The sequence below is a fragment of the Vanellus vanellus genome, assembly GCF_965231255.1.
Source record: "Vanellus vanellus genome assembly, chromosome: 26".
Taxonomy (NCBI): domain Eukaryota; kingdom Metazoa; phylum Chordata; class Aves; order Charadriiformes; family Charadriidae; genus Vanellus; species Vanellus vanellus.
The window spans coordinates 3276483-3299781 of record NC_138931.1 but is presented as its reverse complement, the minus strand read 5'-3'; the positions used below and the strand labels follow the sequence as shown (position 1 = coordinate 3299781).

Sequence of the window (23299 nt, the reverse complement as noted above, 5' to 3'; positions counted from 1 at the left end):
TTGGAATGAGTTTGTGAATTAAAAGTGTTGGTAGAATCTAAACTTTATTACTGGTGATAATTTCTCTCAGACTCCTAAGACCACAAATTCTCCAAACCCATTTCCAAGTGGAAACATTTGCAGGACTACTATTTTGCATGGAGCATACTGGGAAATCCACTAGAAGTTTTGGCCCAGCCTCATAGCTGATTATGCTGTGCACATGACTGAGCTTTATTTTCAGAGAAGCATCAACAATAAAGAACACTAACGTGACTTGTCACTTGCTCTGGAGATGACATAAGTATTGCAGACCAAAGAGCCCATCTGCTGCATCGGAGGCTTCAGAAGCATTGGGAATTGCCAATGTCAGAAGTCTGCACTGTTACTGACTTTGCTGCATTTGTTCTAGGGCAGAAATGAAACATCTAAATAGCTGGTTGCATCAGGGTTCTGGACAACAGGTCCAAGTGCTGATCTTACAGTCATGCCTTTTTCCCCTATTGCAGTACTACAGTACCACTTATATGCTCTCATCTAGAACCCACTGCAGCCAACATGAGTATTTCCACTGATTTCAGCATGCTTCAGAACAGTCTCTCTCTTCTTATGATAACCTTGCATTATCTACTATAAACTGCGTTATTGAATGATTTCATAATCTGAATGTAGCAATAATGTGCATGGTGTAATTAGTGTGTATTTAATATGATGACATAATTTAAACATGTTTTGGCAGAAGTCTTTTACAATCCTGTGCCAGCTTCCAGTTGCTGGTTTTAATGCCAGCCCCTCAGCAGCTGGACCAGCTTAATGTTCCTTCTTGTTATGAACAGTGAAAGTTGCCTGTGATTTTTTCTTTAACCCCCCCCACCTTTTAGAAAGATTAGATATCAAATAGGAATAGAAAAAGGAGCTGTAGGGCTTGACCTTCTCTTCAGCCTCTTATGATTGTGTATCACACCCTTTGAGTGAGAAAAACAAATTTAATTAAGCTTTTGTTTGTTTTTGTTTTTCTATGGTGCCAAACAAAAGATTTGGGATACAGAAATCCTCTCTTTGCCCATCAAACAAATCTGGGGCAGTAGAACACGGTTTGCCCAAAATACAGATGGGAACACAACCCAGAAATACCACAGGAAGCTCCTTTCTAATTCAGCTCCACAGTCCATTTCAAGCCACTCATGAACCACTAAGTGTCCTGCCCCGGGACATGTTTGTCCAGGAAATTATTCTTCTAAGCTTTATTTACACTGGTGTGTATTTTCAGTTTATATTCTGTAAGGCAACTGTGTGAACTAAAGATGAACAATTCGAAACTTTCCAACCCAACTTGCACCTGGAATATGCTTGTAAGTCCTTAACTGTCTGCAAAACATAATGTGGACCTTTGTGAAACTGCAAGCTTTCAAAGAATAATTCTACAGAGTAGAACTGCCCTATTAAAAAAAAAAATAAATCTGTTGATCTGCACTAGTAAAATTAAAGGAGTATCTTTCTCCTTGTTCTGAGATTTTCATTTGATATAGGAAACCATATCAAGTGCCTCCATCTTTGATGGGGAACCAGTCCATATACAAGAGGAAACGCAATACTGTTACAGCTCAGACATTGTTCATATGGCTGCTGTCCCATTAATCCACCCAAATCCCTCCATCCTCTGGTCTTCTCAGAGGTTCCTCTCATTTTAATCCTCAAAAACCCTCTAAATTCAGACTTTCCAAGGAAGCTTTCATAATTAAGATTTCACTAGCAGTTTGCATACAAAACAAATGCATCTTTGTGCAGCATTACTGTCAAAAAGGAGACGTTCCATTACCAGAGTTCAGTTCACAAGATACAGTAAGAGCAGGGAAAAACGTAATGACAAAAACAAAGAAGGTTCAAGTTTCCTTAAAAAAGTCTAACCACCCCCCCTTCCCTCTGTTCAGCTGCAGTAAGGTGAAAGGCTAAATGTGGACAGAATGGTAATATGTAAGCGGTTTCTAAGCTTTCTGGTGGGAATACTTAACAGCATAAGTATGTTTCCCCTGGAGACCTTCTCCACCATTTGGTCCAATTTCTTACTCCAAGAACTGAACCAATTCATGATGTAATGCTCCAGGGAAAACATTCCTCTCGAAAAAGAGTATCTTCCTAGGGAGAAGTTTGAAGAAAACATCTTAATATTGTTTAAACAGCTTTTGGCACGGTCGTACTAGTTGTGCTGCATTCAATACTGAAAGCAGAAGAAAGGCAGGCTAAAAATATGGAAACGGAAAGTTTTAGGATTTAGTTTAAGACTTCTCCTCAGCTACCACCCCAAGTCCCTAGCCCTTGCTGATCCTTAGTGGAATGAGGAAAGAGATTTTCAGAAGCAGAGATTTTCTTTGCTAATAAAAGAGGAACAATTTAAGGCTTTGGCTATTGTGTGTCAGTATGAAACCACATATCTAATTCTGCCTATAACCTTATCATTTTCTTTAACTCTTATATACATATATATAACTTATACAAAGGTGCAATTTCACGGCACTTAACACCACAGATCTGGCTGTGACTAAGGCTTTTTGTGGCTCTGTTAGGAGGCGCTATGCCAAACATTAGAAAAAGTTCCTGGCAGCAATGCTTTAATTTGCTTAACTTGCAGTATCTTCTGTATGCATACATTCTCTGTACTACCAATTGCTTTGCTTCCCTTTTAGGATCATGGCTCTGTGAACCAACTTGTCTTTTTTGTGACTGGCAAGAGCTGGACATCAGTGTATCTAGCAAGAGGAGGAAGCACTGGGAAGACAGAAGCAAGACAAGTGAGGCAGACCAGAAGGCAGCACGCTCCAAACCCAAGGCAGTGGAACACAGTGATGGAGGAAAACTCAGCGAGGTACAATAGACCTCTATCTATTGTGACAAGCAAGCAGTGGGAGAGATGCAAAAGACAAATGTAAAGTGAACGTTTGAGGCTAATATTCCCTAGCTTGTATTGTGTAATGCTTAGCATTAAGATAAGCTACATGTACATTACCCACTTCTTATATAAACCTTACAAAGTTTTCCTTGCAAAACACACCATGGGTACTTGCGATTTTTTTTTTTTTTGAGATGTAAAATGACCTTTTTGTTCATCATTAATGTTTGTACTCACACAATTACTTTTTCCCCAATAGCACGCACGAGGATACTCAACATATCTAAGTCCCAGTTCAAACATGAATTCCCTTACAACCTTAACAGATTTGCATTAGTGAATATTATTTACTACCAAAACTCAGCATTACTGACCTTCTAACCAGGGAACTAAGTGCATTTGTTTGTCCAAACGTTTGTATGACATAGGCAGGTTATTTATGACAGAGTGAAGTGTGGCTTCAAAAGTATCTTCAGCATAACTGAGTTGATTTAATGGATGGCAATATCAGATCCATATTTTTCACCCTGATGTTACAAGTGCTGGCAAATAAATGAAAGACAAAGAGCAAGGAAACTGAGCAACAACTTAATTCAAGAACAGGACAAAACCAAACCCAGACCACAGAGGGAACAAAAAGCCCAGTTTTCAAATTCCTAGCTTGTTTAGTTCACTACATCATCAGGGCTTTCGAGGAATGATCACTATTCACTCTTGCAACTTCAGACTTTGAGATACCTTGCTTGTAATCTTTAATGGTTTAATCATAATTATTTAAAAATAAGGCTTGCTTATCTACTTAAAAACATTATGAGTTTTGCACGTTATTTGTTCAAAGGAATTTTTGCTTGTAGGGTGAGATTGTGAGGAATAAAAAGATTTATTTGCAGGGTGGGGATTGTCCAGGCACAGTGTCTGTTTTGATAATTTAGTTTTAGTCCTTCGTTTTTACAATAGTTAGAGGCCTCCAGACATACGTGACTAAATTATGTTATTGTTATTATTATTATTAATAAATATGGTTGTTCAGACTATAAAACATGTTGCACAACATGAATTATCTCGGTTACACAATGCAACGTCTTCACTGAACTGATTGGCAATGCTAAAAAACAGCAGTAAGCCTGTACCATAAAGAGAGTATTTAAACTAAACTTTAGTGGACTTGGAAGCCAGTCCATAGCAGGCTTCTGTCAAGAGTTTTTACTGCTAGTTTGCTGGGTCTTGTGTTTGTAGAATTTTCAGTTTCTTGGTAGACCCTAAACTTTTAAAGCCTTGAATCACAACTATTTATCACCCATCAGGGAGCTACATAAAATGTATTTTCCTTCAGAATGACTATTCTCATAAAAAAAACCTAATTTAAAAAAAAAAGACAATTAAGATTTTTTTAAAAAATCTACAATATAGCCCAACTAACAGGGATTCTTATAACTAAATACTATGAACCACAAAAATTAATGCCACCTGCAAGCTGTAAATATGTGTATTATTTAATTTTTTTCCAAGTATTTTCTTTGGCTGTTACATTCAGCTGAACAAGGCCTAAAAATTGTCAAACTAAATTCTTGTTTAAGAGTAGAGCTCTAACTACTGCCAGTTTGAGTGAAACACACATCCAGGTTTAGGGAATATGTTTTGTTTATTTTGGCTGCAGTGCAGGGTAGAACATTTTCCATCCCATCCGAATGCAGTCAAAAAGGTTTTGAAATATTGCACAATAAAAGCCATTCATTATATCTGTCTCCTCTCCCTTCCAAAAACAAAAATGGCTGACCAGTTCCAAATCTGTGCAGGGGGCAGGAAGATGGGAGTCAAGGGGTCACTGGAAATAACCCAAGACTAACACCAGGTTTTTCAGGTTTGAGTTAGGGAATATGTTCCATGCCCTCATTCCCAGTACACACAGGTTTTTCTTCTTCCCCTTCCAAAGCCTGGTTAAAGTAGTTAATTGCTCTGTTATGCACAATTTACAGGACTTAATTACAAAACTAATACATTAGCCTTCTTGTCTATAAGTCACAGGCACAACTCCGTCTTTTCCATTGGGACACAGTGAAATTAGACCTTACCTTATTTCAAATTAAAACATTTTGATTTCCACTGTTTACCTCCTAATTTTAAAAACATGCAATTTGAAGGAATACCCAACTACACTTCAAAGTTTGTTTTTAGATTTATTTCCATTGCTTCCCTACCTGTTAGCAGCTTGAAAATGGAATTTCTTTCACTGCCCACTCCTGTTCCTGTGTGCTTAAGCTATACTTGGCATACTTCAATGGATTTTTTTTTCCTCTCTCTCCATTTCCTTGTACATAGATCTAACAATGCTTTTCTGTTTGCTTCCTTGTAGATAGATCAGTTCATCACTAAAGTCTTTCCTGGTCTAAGTGAACTGTAAGAGTGCTAGAGGGTTGAGAATGAGAAGGAAGACTAGAGCACAAACATTTTAGTGCATTTCTAAACAGCAACTAGACTAGATGAACCCACAATAGTGAAATTTATATGCCACACTTAGGTGTTTAAGTATCCCCTTCTATTGCCCAATTACTCAGAAGGAAGCAGAGAAAAATAAGCTGAAGACTAGATGAAGCTTTATTTACAATTGATTATTTTAAAGTAAAAAAAAAAAAAAGCATATATTATTCTTACTGTTTTCTTTCCCCTGCTTACCATGAGTGTCAGGCTGAGAAAACTATTTTACTTCTGTTAACTCACATGTGAGGAAAGTTGGTTGTTTCATCTCCACTTTTGTAAATTATGTGCATCTTAATTATGGCAAAGTAGTGGCATAAAATAATTCCTGGAAAATACTCACATTTTCCCTTTAAAACTTTCTGAAGAAGTCAAGTATAAGTAATGTTGTTCTGTGTATCTTCAGCTCACTGACATTAAGCAAATTTAAGCGAAGACCATTCCAACTGTGAAATATTCCTTACTGCTGGTTGTCAGATATTCAGCTATCTGAAAACATATCAAGACTTCACTTCATAGGATAGCACAAGCAGAAGTGATATGTAATTACTCTTGCTTATTAACGACATCATAATTACAGAGTGGCAAAATAATCAGTCTTTTGTAGGACCCACCACTTGTCCTCTATGTCAGTCGAAGCACGATAATTACATGCCAATCTGCTAAATGCAATTATTCAGCAACATACACTTAGTGCTAGCTATTACCCTACTTGAAGCCATTTAAAGGCTATACAACACAGCACTTAATGTTAGTGAAGTACTTTTAAACACAAAGTAATCTTTATAGCAAGAAAAAGCCTCCTTTTGGAAGAGTAGGGAGAATAAATGAGAGGTGAAAGAGACTGGCCAACACTATAGATTTCTTTAGATGCCACTATAACACACAGACTGACATGGAGCTCAGTACCACACAAAAAGTCAAACCAGTGAATTAAGGTGAAGGCTACAAAGGCCAGCCTTCACACTGGGAGACTGCACCAGCCGACTCCCCAGTCTAACATACTGCGTAGCAATGCTTCACCCATCAAACTAAAACACAACTCAGTTTTACACTGCTGACTTTGTGCGTTCTTCTGTCCAATGACTTTGTTGCAAATAAAACTGCAGGTTGTATTAGAGTGACTAAGCTAACCTAACGTGACAGAACACCATTAAAATCTATTCCAGATAGTGCTGCAATTTAACAGCTAAAACCAAGAACCATAGACTCAAAATACCTTGACTCTTGAGACCTGTCTGCACTCACACACAATATACCTTAATTTTAATTCCTACACCCTCACATGGCAATGAAGAGAAGAGACCGCTTCAGAAAGTTGTTCTGTTGATTGAATAGGGATAGTGAAGTTGCTGGTCATTCAGAGCTTAATGTTAACTCAATTTTAGAAAAGCAAATCTGAAAATGGAACAGCATTGTTCGCTCTGCTGTTCACACTTCCTGCATAACAGCACGGCCACCAAGTTGTAGGTTACTCTATTTCAGGAGTCTATAGTGATACCCTTCTGAGGAAGAGCAGCGAGTCACATGAGATCTGAATGTTTAAAGTACTAAGACCATTTTGTTAGCCTTGCACGAAGAGCTCTCTCCCAAATTCCCTAGTTCCTTCCCATGCTTAACAGCCCCCAGCGTTAGCAATTCTCCAGCTCCCTATTCCATGACAGATTCTATCTCAGGTCTTAACTATTAAGCAAGTCCCAAATCACCTCTTGCAACCCTAATCTCTAGCAATCAGAAAATACAGCCAGAAGAGACCTCAAGAGGCCATCCAGGCCCTATCCTTACCCCTAGGAAGGATCATATGTCATTCCTGACAGATATTTGTTTAATCTGTTCTTAAAAGCCTCCAGTGATGGAGATTCCACAACTTCCCGAGGCAATGTATGCTTGTGCTCAACTATCTCTGCTTGCGGAACTTTTTCTTAATGTTTAACAGAGACATCTTTCTCTAATTTAAACACATTATTTCTTGTCCAATTCAGTAGATATGGAGAACACATTATTATACCCCCCTTCCTTACAACAACCTTGTGCATAATTGAAGACTTGCCTCCTCTCAAGTCCTCTCCAGATTAAGCCCCATTGACCGCAACCTCTTTATTTCTCTGTAGGTTCCAAGATCAACCTCATGTAAGCCAGGCAAAACTGCCATCAAGCATCCATGTACAATTCCTAACAACCCTTTTCAACCAAGCTGTGCCAGGAGGAAAATCCAAGCTTTGTCCTTACCCTTGCTCTTCTCTTTCTGACTTTACTTACACTTCACTTCACATGTAAAGTGCACTTAGCCTATCCACTCAAGAAACCTCAAGGGAGAATTTTCTTCTAGTACTGCTGTGACTGATGCATAGAACAGCAACATTACAAAAAGCACAATCTAGGCAGCATTTTAGATTAAGCCCTCTAGTATCATACATACTAGTTTATTGCCTCTTCCTACAGGACAACTCTTCACTTGACCCAACTATTCAAATCTGGTATTCAGTACCCGACACCCAGAGTCTCCAAAGGTTTCACTCACTGCTAGGTTCGGTATCTAAAACCTGTTGGGTAAACCCCAACATCTCAGCTGCAACTGCAGTGCTCTACTGTGTTTAAGAATGCAACGTGATTTCCACATAGAGAGTCATATCTGAATATAGTGCATAAGTGTTTTCATTTTTCCAGATTAATTTCAGTGCTGAGTTCAGTTGCTAGTTTGATTATTTTTGACTGTTAGAAGTAGCAGCTATTATTAGTTTTAATCTCAAGGAGCTTTAGATTTTAACCTTAGCTAGTATCTCTTCAAAGATTTTGTACATTACGGTATTATTTTCAAATTCAGTTACAACCATAAAAACTCATGTCAGACTGCCCTCTCCTGGTAAACCAACATACTGCTATCACAAAAAGATTCAACCTGAGGAACTATTGCCATTCGGTTTCCAAATCTAAAATTTTCATCATGACACAAAAGCAAACCCCAAAATAAAACATCAAGGACACTGCTTTGATAAATTCAGTGATTTTTCTAAAGCAGCATAAGATGAACAGCATTTAAGTAGTGAAGTTTCTTTCAAGTTGCCTTAGGAGTTCTTGTCTTGGGAAAAATTGATGTCATCTGTAGAGAAAAGTAAAACATGCATAAAAATGAAACTGTTCTGTTTGCTTTTAGGCTTTATAAAAGCAGCCAAGGACTTAAAGTATTTTATTCCACATCAATAATGTTAAAAACAAGGTCACAGAAGAGATCATTTTCAACAGAAAGCTATTTCCTTCAAGCTGGCACAGGTATTTCACTGGGGCTGAAACAGAACAGTATGAAAAATGAAAGCAACAGCAAATGTTTAAGTAGACCACCTACAGTCATCACTTTTTATTACATTGTTCAAACTAGAAAAATGAAAACAGTAAGATGACAGGTCAACTACTGAATAATATGCACTGTATTTAGTACACATACATCGAAAATTGGAAATGTCCAGAAATAAGTACAGCTTTATTGTGTGATGAATGTTTCACCTTCCTTAGCCAATTTAATTTTTTAAAATTAATGTTATATACAATCAAGATTTAAAAGATTCGTTTTGTTTTGCTTTTTAAAAATGACCAACCTTCACACTAGAGCAGAATTCATTAACTCTTTCTATGACAAAATTTAGTCTTACTTATAGGAACTCTACCCCTGCTCATGCCCAGAAGGTAAAATAAAGTCTTTTCAGAAGATGGTAACAGCTTCCCTGCCTTCTACTCCTCCCTTTCAAGCCAGAAGTTATTTCTTTCTTATTTGCAGAGAATCTCAAGGGTTTATTTAGGTATATTTGAAATCTGGAAGAAAATTCATGCAGATTTCAAAAGCAATTTATAAGAAATGATCAAGCACATGGGAAACATCAACACTTCAAGCAATTCCAGCTGAAAGGGCATACTTCACAACATCATGGTTTAACTACTAAAGACAAATTCATGTTTTATCTACTCCAATTAAACTTCAAAAATATAACAAAATCTTAAGGTTGAATCCTGTTTTTCAAAAAAAGGAAAGAGCCCTATCAGCAAAATATGGATTGGTATCAACTCCCAATCATCTAAAAAGTAACTTGTCACCACAGACCATATTTTCAAACTGTCAAATTTGTTCCTCTTTACTTAAAACAGCTGAGAGTCACGCTTTTGCTACCATGTCTCCATTCAGCAACTTTATATACTGATTGTGCATTGGAGAGCACAGCAAGTGTAGCAACATGGTCTACAAAACACATTCAGTCTAACAAACACAACTAAGTTTCAAAGGCATAAATCCCACACTACTGTATAGCTACCACAACTGTAAGCATTTATCTAAACACAAGAAAATCCCAGACTGTGATAACATGCATACAAATGCATGCATAAACATTATTTACATTTTATGTATTGTCTTACTGCTATATCTTGCAACAGAATTCACTAAGCCCTAGGAGAAATCCTTTCAGCTGAGAAAAAAGTCTTTATCTTCTTGAAATGACTGAACTTGGTGTTGCAGAGAAAGTCAGTCATTTATCAAGGTTTTTATAATATCAACAGTGTTTAATTGCTATTGCTTTATAGACATCACTAAAGCATGAAACCATGTGAGCAAGGATGTAGACTACAATAAAGAGGTGATGTCAAATTCAGTTAAAGGAAGAAAAATTTTTTATCCTCTTGATTACCTGCCATTACTGTCTACCAGGCTCTGAGCCAAGCTAGGTCTTCCACACAGTTCTGATCTTCAAGCATTTTAGCCATCAAGGCAAGGAAAATCAGTTCTAAGTTATCCAGAAAATGAACAAGGAAATAATAAGTAAGGAAACATAAGTAGGAGAGAGAAGAAAACACCACTTAAGAGAGAGAGAACATAAGAATCGAATACTGACCTTCACTTTAGAAAAGAGGTAGCTGAAACCTTGCTAAATGTTAGAGTTATTTTCAAGAGGAATTTCTACTTCTTCATAGTGGTTTTGGTTACTTCTGATCTTCCTATATACAGAATTTGTTATGCTCCTTTTCCGGGTTTGAGACCAAGTTCTTGTTTCTTGAGGTGTTAATACACACCTCCTCCATGTTTCGCAAGGATCATCAGCAAGATTAACAGAGTCATTGTTCCCCTTCCCTAATGCCGAAAACTGGATGAGATTTTGTTCTCCATGGTGAATATTCCCAGATTCTGTAAGGATGGATGTGCTTATTCTTCTCCTGATTTTGCAAGCAGAAGCTAGAAGGGGAGGATTCTCTTGAGTCTCATTTGGTACCTGAATCCATGCAAGTCCTTCCATTTCTGCATCTTTACATAATCTCATGCTGCGCCTCACACTTTTTTTGCCACTGTTATTGCTCTGTCTTCTAAAAGGCTCTAACGAGTCATTTTTTAGCTGAGGAGCAGATAAGACTTCTTCCATATTAAAAGAAGGAACTGGAGGGCTGTTTCCAGTTATTTCCAGTTTTTCAACAGGAGGAAAATAAATGGCACTACTTCTTCTTCTTCTTCGTGGACTACCTCTTATAGAATCTTTTTGTGAACCCTGAGTTCTTTGGGCACCCTCACGTACACTAGTGTCATGTTGTTCCAGAAATTCTAGCGTGGTTAGCTGCTCTGCCTTATTTAGGAGATTTCCTTCTAATTTCTCATTTTCTATCAAGAAACCACTTTCTTTTGCCTCTTTTACACATTCAGTCTCTTTAGCTTGTTGGAAATAGTCAGATGTATCAAAAACACACTTTGCATCTGGCATAATGTTTGAAAACTGAAAAAAAAAAAGATTTTTTTTTAATATAGGCAAGAGGTAATCAACAAAAAACTGGTTTCAAACAGAAGACAACTAAGCAACTGCTACTGTGTTCCTCACCAAGTCTAGTCATTCTCAAAAAATCCCAACCAACCAACACATAGAACCCTGTATGTTGCAATCTGCTCCAATGTAGGGCCAAGCTTATGTTGCTTGAGGCCTTGTTCAGTTGAGTTCTGAATACCTCCTTCCAAGGATGGAGATTCCACAGCCTCCTCCAGGCAGCCTGCTACAGTGTTTAATCACTCTTAAGAGTTAGGTTTTTTTCTTCCCTCAAAACATTTCTTTTTTGATCCAACAACATCAAGCACAATTATGACTCATTTTCTAGCAGTATCGTTAAGCATTTCAGTTACCTTATGATCAATGCCAGAAACAGACATCAGATCACCATCTGACACCTGAAACGCTGCATCATTGGAGCTGCTGGCTTCCACAGTGTCCAGGTCCTTCCAGCTTGAATACATATGAACTGCAGAGGTGTTTTCCCCGCTCATTCTTTCAACAACTGGCTTCTGTTGAACATCCTTGCGAGCATTCCTGGGTTTGATATTACCTAAAAATAGGTCCTCTGAATTAGAATAAACACATGGTTACTTGACTCTACTTCTGAACATACAAAAGCTTTTTTTAAATATCACAACAAAAGCTTTATAATATTTTAGTTACATAAAAGTAACATTCTAAACAAACATCCCAGACAACTAGTGTAAAAAAAACAACAAAAAACAAACCACAAACAGAAAGGTACTGCACATCCCTTAACTATTCATGCCCAACTTACCAGTTTTAAAGACTGTGAAAATACCAGCATACAGTCAAGGTACAGAGAGGCGGGTTTTTTTGGTCAGCTTTACCATGGAGTCCAACAGGAGTTAAATTTATCCAGCTGGAGATTATTAATCTATTAGATCCTCTGGACTCTACTGTTTCAGAAGCAATTAAAAGGAAAAAATGTATACTGGGCTCTTTAACTGTACACAGAACTCAAGATAACTATCAACTTTTTTTTTTATTTAAGTGTTGAAATGAAACATTGGAAGCAACAGAAAGAGCAAGGCAAAATGCAACTAAAACTAACATTACCTGAAAAACGTGCATTTGCCTTTGATGAGTTTGGAGATGAGGCAGAAGAGAAAACCTCTGGAATTTCAGGGATAGGGCTGAGAAGAGGTTTCTTAGAAGCCATCTCTCTTTCCCCATATAAAGATTTTTTTACTTTTTTCTTTCTTCTTTTCCCATAGCTGGTGTGTTTTATTTTCTGAAAAGATTGAGAAGACTGAATAGAGCACAATGTGATTGTAATGATCCTGTAGAATATTTTCCAACAAATAAGCGACACCATTATTGTATTTTGATGGATAACAATTATTTCCCCTAAAATGAAGGTTCTACTCATTCTGCCATCTACCAATTAATCTAAAAACTCAAAGCAAAGGAGAGTTACTTCTCAGACATGAGGTCTGATTTTTGTTTCATTTAACCAAATCGAGAAGGCAAAGAAACTACGACTTCAAACTTAGTTTGAAAAGGAGTATGTGCTTTTCCATCCAATACGTGAAAGCAAAAATCTTTTAGACATCTCACACCTTTACAATACTCAACTAGCACTTAACTGGGTAAGTTCAAAGAACTATTGCTGCCTACACTTGGTAAAAGAACCATAAACTTTTTCTGTCCCTGAGGTCTGAAAAGTGACCTCCCCTTTCACCTCCATAAAGTATCCTTTTTGCCCTACAAGTATTTAAACCCTGCTTATCAGCTCTAACAAGCAGTAAGAAAGAGGGGTGTGTCAGTAAGTGTAGGAAAACAAGATAGGCATAAAGAAGAGAATATTGGCAGCCACAGGAAACATAATACCCTTTAGAAAATCTTTACCACAAAAATTAAACTAATCACATAAAACACACAAGAAGAGACATTTGGATAGAGAAATAAAGGCAGCATTCACCAATGGCAGTGAGCTGTCACTTACTTGTGTCTTTTTGGCAGCAGATGTAGTTATATTCTTTTGAAACTTGTTCTTTCTTGGATTTTTAGCATCTTTACCATTCTTCGTATTTGTGGCTCTTGAGACGCTAAAATCAGTCCCCTCTGAAATTGTGCTGCACTGTTGAGGAACATGAATTTGAAGTTGTTGGAGTGCATGTGTATGTGCACGTGCATACACTTACACTTGATTTTTTTAAAAATACACCACAGTCCAATAGTCGTAAGAATCACATTGTAATTAGTCTCCGTTATTTTATATAGGAGGTCATAGGAGCTAGACACTCACAACTGGAACTTAAGATTCATACAGCTAGTCTCTTCATACAGTACAATATAGATCTATTTGTACAGAAAGGACATTCCAATGAGAAAATATTAAATTTTCACCTTCAGCTGTTTCTTTCAGAGAAGGTGGGTTACTTTTTTCATATTACTTTTTTTTGCCTTCCCACTCCAATAAAGCACACTAGAACTGTACGATACTGAAGTCTGAAAGCACTTCTTGCAGAAATTGTTGTACAATAAATTCTATGCACCTTAAAGTTCCAGCAACCAGAACAGATAGGCATATGATATTCTACCTGCCTTATGGCTAGCAGACAAAAAGGTTAACAGGACTGAAATCTTTAGCACTGGACTTGGGAACACAACCACGTTTTCAGTGATACTGAAGTCATCACAGTTTGCAGAATAAACTTTACTTCATTACCCTATCTCATGTCCCCATGTCTCAAAGAAATTAAACCAAGCAGAAAAATAACACAGAAAACTTTGTTCCCGTTCTCCTCAATTTTCTGTGATTATAAGTTTTCAGATTCCCATGAGTGAAGCCCCTGATCTTAGGAATGAAAGTCTATGAATAAATCTCTTCTGTATTTTGTCAGACTATTTGGGAAAGTTCCTGGAAAATTCAGTAGTAAGTTTAAGTATCAGCTATAACCAAAAATGTTTTCAATAACTGGAAAAGCACTTTCACTCAAATATGAGATTTCCTTAAGACAATTACCTGTGCTAACGTGAGATATTTTCATATACCTGGATATATACAATCCTCACACCTGAGGCTGTAAAAATTCTTATAAGCATTAGGAGATATAAAAGATAACAATTCTGCCCGAAGAAGTTAAAAAAACAAACCAAAACAAACATCATCACTGAAGAAATTTACCTTCCTTTTAGTAGAAGAACGAGTTGTTATCATATCACATTTGTCTGTTTCTGCTATTATATATGAAGAAAATAAGAACATAAGATAATAAGTTTCAAAAAAAAGTTAATCACATTTTGAGGAAATTATCTACATGATTTCTAACATTATGCACAGCGTGTTTAGTCATCTTAGTCTTGAGTAACTAGTAACTTAGTCTTGAGGACTATCAAACATGGCAAGATAAAAAAACATCTTGCTTTACAAAACAGAGGAAAACAAAACTTGTGCAGATTTGGTAACAAAATAATTAGCACTTACAAAGCTTTCATAGAGATACATACATACACATGCACAACCCCCTTTCACTTTTTTTTGTTGTTGTCTTGCTTGCTGTTTCAAAAACATCAAAACTACAACATCAGAATCAAGACTGTAAGCCCAATTGCTTAAAGCAGCAAGTCTAATTAGATCAGCCACTTTGACAGAAAAATACCACAAGGTCAAATAACATCCAGTTAACCTAAACAACAGGTAAACACTGCAGCTACTAAAAATACCTTTAGAAGAAAGCAAGAACATTTAAGTTTTATTGCAATTGAAATCCCCTATATAAAAACAAACGACAAACCCATGTCATCTCTCAATTTTCAGATACAGAAAGAAGCATTATCTAATAACAAAAATATAAGTTGGGGGTACCTTCTGCTTTTTCAACAGGTAAGAGGCCTTCTACAGCAACAGGACCCTCCACTAACTCTTGAAGAGGCTCAACACATTCCTTTAAACAAAACAAGTTAAATTTTTGGCAATATACTATACCAGACATATACTGAAAAAATAATGGTCCATTAGTGTTTGGAACAGCCAGGCAATATTTTCTTTTTAAAGAATATGGCAGCTCATTTGCTATATAAAGTAAAAAGAAATACAGTATCAAAAGTACATGAATAAGCCAAGGCAAAACCATTTCATGTGCTACCAGTACTCAATTTAGCTCTACAGGCAAAACCACTACTTAGAATTTATAAAGCAAAAGAAAAAGTTCCCAATGTCATTCTAAAGCTTCAAGGAGACTGTATTTTAATATTTTAGCAATTTCTTTTCAAAACCAAGCAGACTAGGGAGAATATTAAACAAAAATTGAACATTCACAGAGACTAAGAGGCTGTTTTTATAGTAAAAAAAACAAACCAAACAAAACAACCAAAAAACCAAACCCACACCAACAAGAAACTTACATTATCGCAATCAAAGTTCAGCCGGGATAGTGGTTCTTCCATGAAGCTTGCCCCTGCAGAAGGGCTATTACTTTGTAATCTTGAACGACGGACAGGAGTTGCCCCTTTGCGCAATGGAGTATTTGCAGGCAAAGTTTCGTCAAATATTTCTGGGCTTAGAGCTTCTCCAAAAGTAACTCTTTTCTTCTTTGGCTTTTCAGAACTATGTCCTTCAGTTTTCTCTAATTGTAATAAAATACATAGACTGCTTAGTGAATTTAAAACGGAACCTCCATAGAGCAGAGATTTTTCAAAGTCTTTTTATAGTTCTTAATATGCTCTTAAAAATCACCCCACCACCACCCAAACAGCAAAATACCACCTTTACCTGTCCTGTGGATTCAACCACAATTTTCACCATAGCTTTATTACAGTAACAAGAATTAAGGAAGAAAGAAAATAGAAGACTAGAAATTACTAGTTCCTCCATAAGTTCCAGTTGACAAGTGTAAAATTTCTTGAAATATACATGATTCTATTCTGTTGTTAGAGGCTTTCTGAAGTTTTGGTGTGGAATTTTTTTTTTTTTTAAATAGACATTTTCCATGGCAACCTTATTTTCCACTTCATGCAGTAGGATGCCACACATGAGATAGTTCAGTGGTGGTTAATGCACATCATTCTTCAGATTTACAAAAGAGGAAAAACCTTATGATCCCACATCTGCCTATTTAAAAAACAAAAGGAGAATCTGACCTGTTTGCAAGGCTTCAAAGACTTTTGCACAACTGGAGACTGCAAGAGATTCACCTCCTCTGTCAGCTGCATCATTTGAGTATTCCTATCAAATTTAAGTGATACAATCATCTATTCAATACCATTTCATGAAAATATTGTCCTTGTTCAAATCAAAAGTGAAAATAAACTTTTTGTAAGCATTTAATAATCAGTCCCATTACTTAAAAAACCTACTTGTTTTCCAAATGAATGAAACTCAACAACATACATATGGATCTTCTCATAACATGAAAACATCAAACAAAGCTTCCAAGATGACCAAATGGCAAATAGATATCCATTGATAGCATTAAATTATTTCGTATGCATGTCAATTAGTCAAAAAGTATCTTTAACCATGATTCAACTTCTGGTAGTTCAATAATGACTGCAGAAGTTCATCCTTAGTATTAGAACCTCCATATAAGTCAGTCAACCAACCTTCACGGTATCCATTAGTTGCTTCATGGGCGTTTTCTTCAACACAGATCGCAGATGGGAGCCACTCTGTGTATGCTCACTTAATGAAATATTTTGCGTTGTTCGTAGTGGTGTGATAGGTGGCTTGCTTTCATCAAATATTTCCGGACTCCGTTCTTCCACAAAACTAACTTTCTTTCTGCTTAGATCTGATACAATATTACTTCTAACATCTTTAGTGATGTGGTCAGAACTGAAATCTTTAGAGCAAGTAGAAACATGTAACAATTAAAGACTGAAGTAAAATTTAGAAGATGTTACTATTAGCAAGACGAACTATAAATGTATGCATCTCCATAGATTCTCTGCATCAACATCACAAAAAAATCCACTCGTTTCTAAATTTCTGCTATTATTGTGACACATTTACATTTCGTATTTTGAGAAATTTACAAAACTTACAAAAGTAAAAGGTGAGCACTGCATGAAGGAAAAGTTATTTTGCATAAGGATTTCTCTCTCGTCCGTGTAAACTGGGGAAAAAAAATAAATGTATTCTCTAGTGTACAGAGAGGGACTCTGTACATTAACATCCCTTCCGCCTTTGCAGGCATGAAATACTCACCTATACTTTTCCCTAAAAATGGCCTGACAAGCAAAATTAAGGAAAACTCTAACAATTACTGCCAGCCTGTGTCTCAATTTGAGCTTGCTTTTTCTATCAGAATCAAACTGCTGACGTACCACCCAAGAGGCTCTACCCCACCTTCCAAATATTTCAGCTCTTCTCATAAAAGCTACTTCCTTCCTATGAATTGTCCATAAGTAAAAACATGTTTATTGCTATGCTCTACTGAAGGAGCTTTGAATTCAGTTTTTAAACTGGGACTTGAGCCTCCTCTGCAATAGCAGTTGGAGAGCACATTATTTGCAGTACTTTTTAGTATTTTTTTTTCTTTTGTTCCCCCATGAGCCTTTATGTCAAACTTGTATCAGGTTTCTACTGTATTATAAATTGTAGACAAGATGACAGACATGGGATGACTGCTTATGAAACATTTGTAAGGAAATGTTTCAGTATTTTTACTTTCTAATGAGAATATAACAAAGATTATAATAGTCATGAATCCTCTTACCATGGCCTGTTTCCAAGATATCTCTAATTAGAACAGCCTCCGATGACTTAGTAGGATTATGTTGCTCATAAACCCATTCCTGGAGAAAAAGTTATAGAATTATATATGTATATAGTATCTATTTATATACACACCCACACAACACGATAAAGGAATAAAAAACTACTTGCAAATGCTGCCTTTTAAAATATCATGAACTATGGAGGTTTTTTAATCCCATACACAAGGATTTCAGTTCTCAGTCACCCACTAATTTAGTTGAATTTATTTTCCAAAAACACCAAGGCTAAATGCTTAAAAGTATTATTAGACATGAGAAATGAAAAAGAGATGGAATGAAAAACACGTATATTTTAACCACTAATTTAGGAAGTTTCTTCCTAACGTCCATATAAGTGTTACGCTATCACAGCTGTTTTACAACTCAGAAGCTGCTAGGTCCAGCAGCATCAGAGGACACACCTAGCAAAATGGACCCCATCTTCACTGTTTTTCTATATGACACTAATCAAAAAAGGATCACTAGAGTTATTTATATAGAAGACAAATTAACCTCTCCATCTGTATACAAGTACATCCTTTTTTTTTGCATGGAATATCAAAATAACTGCCAAATAGATACAAGGTGAAGATTAAAAATTGCATTTGAAGTTATCCCAGTGATCAATAAAGTTGGTTTCGACAACTGGAAAAAGCTGTATTTGCTAGATCTGTGAATTTGATATTTTACAGTTACAGCTGTGAGTTAAGAATAAGAGATATTTAAACGTTATTAATAGAATAAAACAAGGTCCTCCGTGGGATTATCAGAAATTAATATAATTTTATTGACTAGAATAGCCTATAGCATCCTCCTTGAACGTTTGCACGTAAAACTCAGAAGAGCCAGTAGCAGGTATCTGAAGTTAGGCTATATTCACTGTCAGTCCAAATGAATCAGTGACCATGCCAGATTTTGCTTCCTTTGACTTGTCATAATAAGACATAAAATTCTTACAAGCAAGATCTGCTGTGCTATTTGTTTTCTCCATGTTCTTTGCCCATATTTATAAAAGTACCTTTGAAACAGCAGCAGCAGGTTCAGTGACAGTCACATCTTGGCGTGAAGACAAGATGGTGCAGATCTTGGTATCAGACTCACTGCTGTTGGTCAAATTTTGTCTTAAATTTTCTTTCAAATCAGCTCCACTGTTGCTTGACATGAACTTTTCATTGCACTGATCCAGGTTCTGCTCTTCTGTAAATGGTACTTTGTTCTGAGCTGCATCAATTAAAAACAAAACAAAATCCAAACAACAAACCACAAAGACAAACTTCAGATTTTTCAATGAATGCTCTTTCTGTGTTTCTTCACAAAAAGGATTCAAAAAGCTAGGTAATTTTCTAGTCAGGAAAAAGAAGACACATGCATTTCTTAGCTCTACTTCTAAAATAACATTACCAAATCTTCAAAACAAAGCAAGTTATTCTTTTCATATAAACGTTATTACAACCACCAATACCAGAAAAGTAAAGCATTTTAGTTTGTTTTACACTATCATCTTCTCACAGTTATCACAGTACCGCCCTGACTTGTTTTTACAATACTTATTATTTTCATTAAGAAATAAGGATATTAACGCCACAGTAATGTAATGTGATTTCTAAAACTACTGCACTTAAAAGTTATTAAACAAAAGTCTGCACATCATGATCAAGAGAGATAATGGTTACAACAGCTAAAACCAGTTCTTGTAAAAATGGTTCTCAGTTTAATTAAAAAAGTGTGAAAAGTAAATTAAAGGGTATAAATTTAGAAAGTAAAACTAAGAAAACAATCACAAAAAATACTAGTCTTCATTTTTCTTTGGGGGTTATTCTGAGAAACCCCTATTGAGGATGCACTAAGAAATAAGGTACGTTTAAACAAACAAAAAAACCTCAAACCAAACACAAAAAACACCTGTGCCAATCCTTATAAAGCAGATTTCTTTGTTTTATATTAAGTGTTTGTAGTTTTATATTTTTTGGCCTAAAGGAAGACCTGATGTCTAAGATAAATCATTAACCAGAAATAAAATTGACTTACAAGGGCCTGCTTCCTGGGAAGCATCATCCACTTGTGACAGTCCAGAGAAGCCAGTCTCCTCTTTAGCTTCTTGTACTGATTTGAAAGATGTTTGAAAGGCATCTATCTTGTCCTTCAACGACCTGACATTTTCATGTTTAAAAGGACTAACCTGCTAAAACAAAATTAACCTCATGAGACCTTTTTTTCCCCAAGATGACATGGGCTTTATTACTTTGTACTTGTAGTTTGGCATAAAACAAACTCAGAGAAGAAGCAGATCTCGCATGTAATCTGGCTGCAATTTTAGTTGCATGGCAAAAAATTGCAAGAAAGGAACTGTATCAAGAAATCTGTTAAGTTTTATTGCCTTTCATAATCTGTCCCTCTAGACCACATCCAGAATTTGTCTTCTGACAGTCTATGCTAGCTTGAGTTAAGAACAAGTCCGATTAAAAAACAAGTCACTTATGCTAGATATTTCACTTTGAAATATCAACACTTTAATTCGCCAAAAGTCAAACACAGCAAATGCAGGAAAGTAAAGATTACAATAAACAAAAGTTAAAATACATAAGCAAGCTAGACACAGAGAAAAGACTCCAGACTCTACACAAACAAAACCTCCAACATCCCCTTATTCTAAAGTAAAGCAGACAAAGAAAGTCAACAAAATTTAGGCCATGTTTATTCCTTCTACTGGCTTCTTCCTGAGACTTGTCTTCTTTTTCTGCCAGAATATGTTGATTTCTGGGGGGAACTAAACTGACGCATCAGTTATTTGAGAGACTCTCACCTGTGTAAAAGCTTCTTTTTGCCTGTTGCTTCTTTGTTGGGCAAGGTATTGAATAAGGGTGTTATGTTCTGGTGAGCCCCGCACTCCAATTGCTGATCTTCGTCTAAGTTTTAATGAAGTCGGAGACTTCCCTGAAATGGGGACAGGAGAGGGAAAAGAAAAAAAAAAAAAAAAAAAAAAAGAGAATTTTTTTTTGTAAGAATACCTAAAGCTTTAAAAGGGTAATTTTTTTCTTTTAAGAGTGATTTATGTTATTTATCAAAACATTCAAAGTTAGCTAATCAGCTCAAGAAACCTTCCTAAGCAAAAGCAAATTAACTTCCTAAAAGTAAGTTAATATTTAACTAAACTGTATACCAAGTGAGGAGCTGTCTTTCTTTTATTTTTTCAATTGCTAGTTAAGAAACTGCCTCCTGATACTTGCAGAATTTGTCTTACTACTCACCTGTGAAACTCGCTGACACCTAATCAACTGGGCAGAAAAAAGTTAAACAGGGAATTACAGCAACATCATATCACAGTCCTATCCTTGGGCATATTCAAACTCTGCCAGACAACCTGAACCTGACCTAAATTGAAGCTTTTGATAAGAAGTTGGACTAGATGACCGCCAGATGTTCCTCTGAGAAAGACAACAGTCATTAGTCACTCCAGCCTTACCTACAGATCGTTTAGTAAAACTTTCTTGAGTAATCCCAAATTCAGCAATTGTTACAGCTGCAAAATCAACATTTTTTTTCCTCTGTTTATCTGATATTCCACCATCAGGTTTTTCTTCTGCTTTGTGCCTATTAGGTATCAAGTAGCATTCATCCTCCAAAGAAACAGGTCTACTTCTTGAAAAATTCTCCTTACTATTCAGAGGCAAGGTGTGTTCACCAACCATATCCCCTCTTTGCATATCAGAAAAGCATTCAGTAAACTGACAGCTAACAACATCCTCCTTGTTGTGGTACGATTCCTTTTCGAGGCCTTTGGTGTATTTCAGGGTGCATTTTTGCAACTGCGCCTGGTTCCCATCACTTAAATTCTCCTTCTTGGATGCCTTTACGAATTTTGATTTAGTCACTTTGAAAATCTTCTGGTCTTTTGAGAGATCAGGGACAGGGGCCTCTTCCTTCTCTTCAGTGTATCTACTCTCATTTTCTTTTATTTCCAGGGGAGCATTTATAGTCTTAGATTGTCTGTGCATTGTTAGTGACTTATTTTAAGAAGCATTCAGTCAGCCTTTGCTCTCCTGTAATTACAGACACAGATCAAAAAGAAAAGGAGATTTTAATAGGTATTTGGTAAGAGCAAGAGTTTGCTACCGTTCTCAAACTTCTACCAAACCTAGGTTTTTCCTGGAACAAGGCGTTTAACAGGTAAAGGTAAAGTCCAATCTCCAGAAAGCTACACAGAAAGGACACAAATGGCTACAGCTATGAAGAAAAACGCACAGCAGTATAAATCTGCAAGAGAAACGTTTCACGAGTATGGAAATACAAGGCTATGCTTTCACATTAGCATACAATATGTTAAGCACAATCACACTGCGATCGTTTCACTCTAACTGTTGCAAGAAGCATTAGCAGTTTAATACTAATTGGAAAAAATAAGACGCCAACAATTTTTGCATTTAGTTTCCTGGATATTAAGTTAAGCACGTGGAATTCAAGAACATCAGTCCAAAACTTTGGTTTCACAAAAATATGCCTTTTTTTTTTTTTCTGTATTTTGCACAACACCAATTAAGCTGTTAAACACCACAGGCATGACTTTTTTGTGGTTTTTTTTTTTTTTTTTTCTTAAACTTTTGTTTTGTTTAGGCCTACACCAAAAGTTGATGCCTGCCTCTACCGCGTTATGCAAAGGAGAGGCGATTGTGTGAGGAACCAGTGCCGGACCAGTGCCCGACCGCGGCCGCTCCCACGGCGGTCCCCATAACCCCTTTCCCGCCTAACCCCTTCCCTCAGCACTCACCAACCCTCCCGGGCCCCTCACGCGCCCCCTCAGACACCCTTCCAGCGCTGCCCCTCCTTTATACCCCCTCACCAAGACACCCCACCGCCCCCCGCGCACCCCTCCCTCGCGGGCCCCCGCGCCCCCTCACCTCCGCCCTCACGCCCGCCCCAGCGCTCCCCCTCAGCTGTCAGAGCCGCTCGCGCCTCACACATTCAAACCGGACCGCACCACTGCGTATTCCTCCGCCGCCCTCTCCCCTCTCGCCCACCCTTTGCTCCCAACCGGGCCCCGGGCACGGCGGACGGAGGTGCACGGAGAGAGAGAGGGGCTCACCAGAGCCGGTCCCGTGCCGCCCCGCCCTCCGGGTGCCCGCAGGGCTTCACGGGGAGGAGGGACTCTTTGGCCCCCTGCGCGGAGGGATCACTAACCGTTGCTCACGCGCTACAGTCCCGTTTTTAAAAAAAAAAAAAAAGTCCAGTCAACGAACCGCGCCCACGTGAGGGGCCGCACCAATCAAAGGCGGCTCTACCTCAAGCCGTGCTTTATGCAAATATAGGGCTTTCTTCCTCCCTTGATTGGCTACCGGCAGCGCCCCTGCCGTCCCGCCCCCGTCGCTCCGCTGGCATTTCCCCGCCCAACCCTCCCACCTGCCTTTGCCCCGCCACGACGGGGGAGAGCGCTTTTCTTATTGGA

The 23299-nt window shown here is 37.4% G+C and overlaps 1 protein-coding gene across 1 annotated transcript; it reads right to left on the bottom strand.

Annotated features, from left to right (window-relative positions):
* Nucleotides 1–10251: 10251 nt before the first annotated feature.
* CDCA2 (cell division cycle associated 2) lies at nt 10252–21906 on the bottom strand (the record flags this gene model as incomplete). Its single annotated transcript, XM_082495683.1, is given in 16 exon segments — nt 10252–11085; nt 11484–11698; nt 12214–12406; nt 13103–13237; nt 14288–14340; nt 14969–15047; nt 15517–15728; nt 16243–16327; nt 16705–16943; nt 17820–17898; nt 18878–19080; nt 19888–20038; nt 20663–20793; nt 21323–21869; nt 21873–21878; nt 21880–21906. Coding segments are annotated over 16 exon segments (3189 nt in total), but the record flags the coding sequence as incomplete, so codon positions are not given.
* Nucleotides 21907–23299: the final 1393 nt, after the last annotated feature.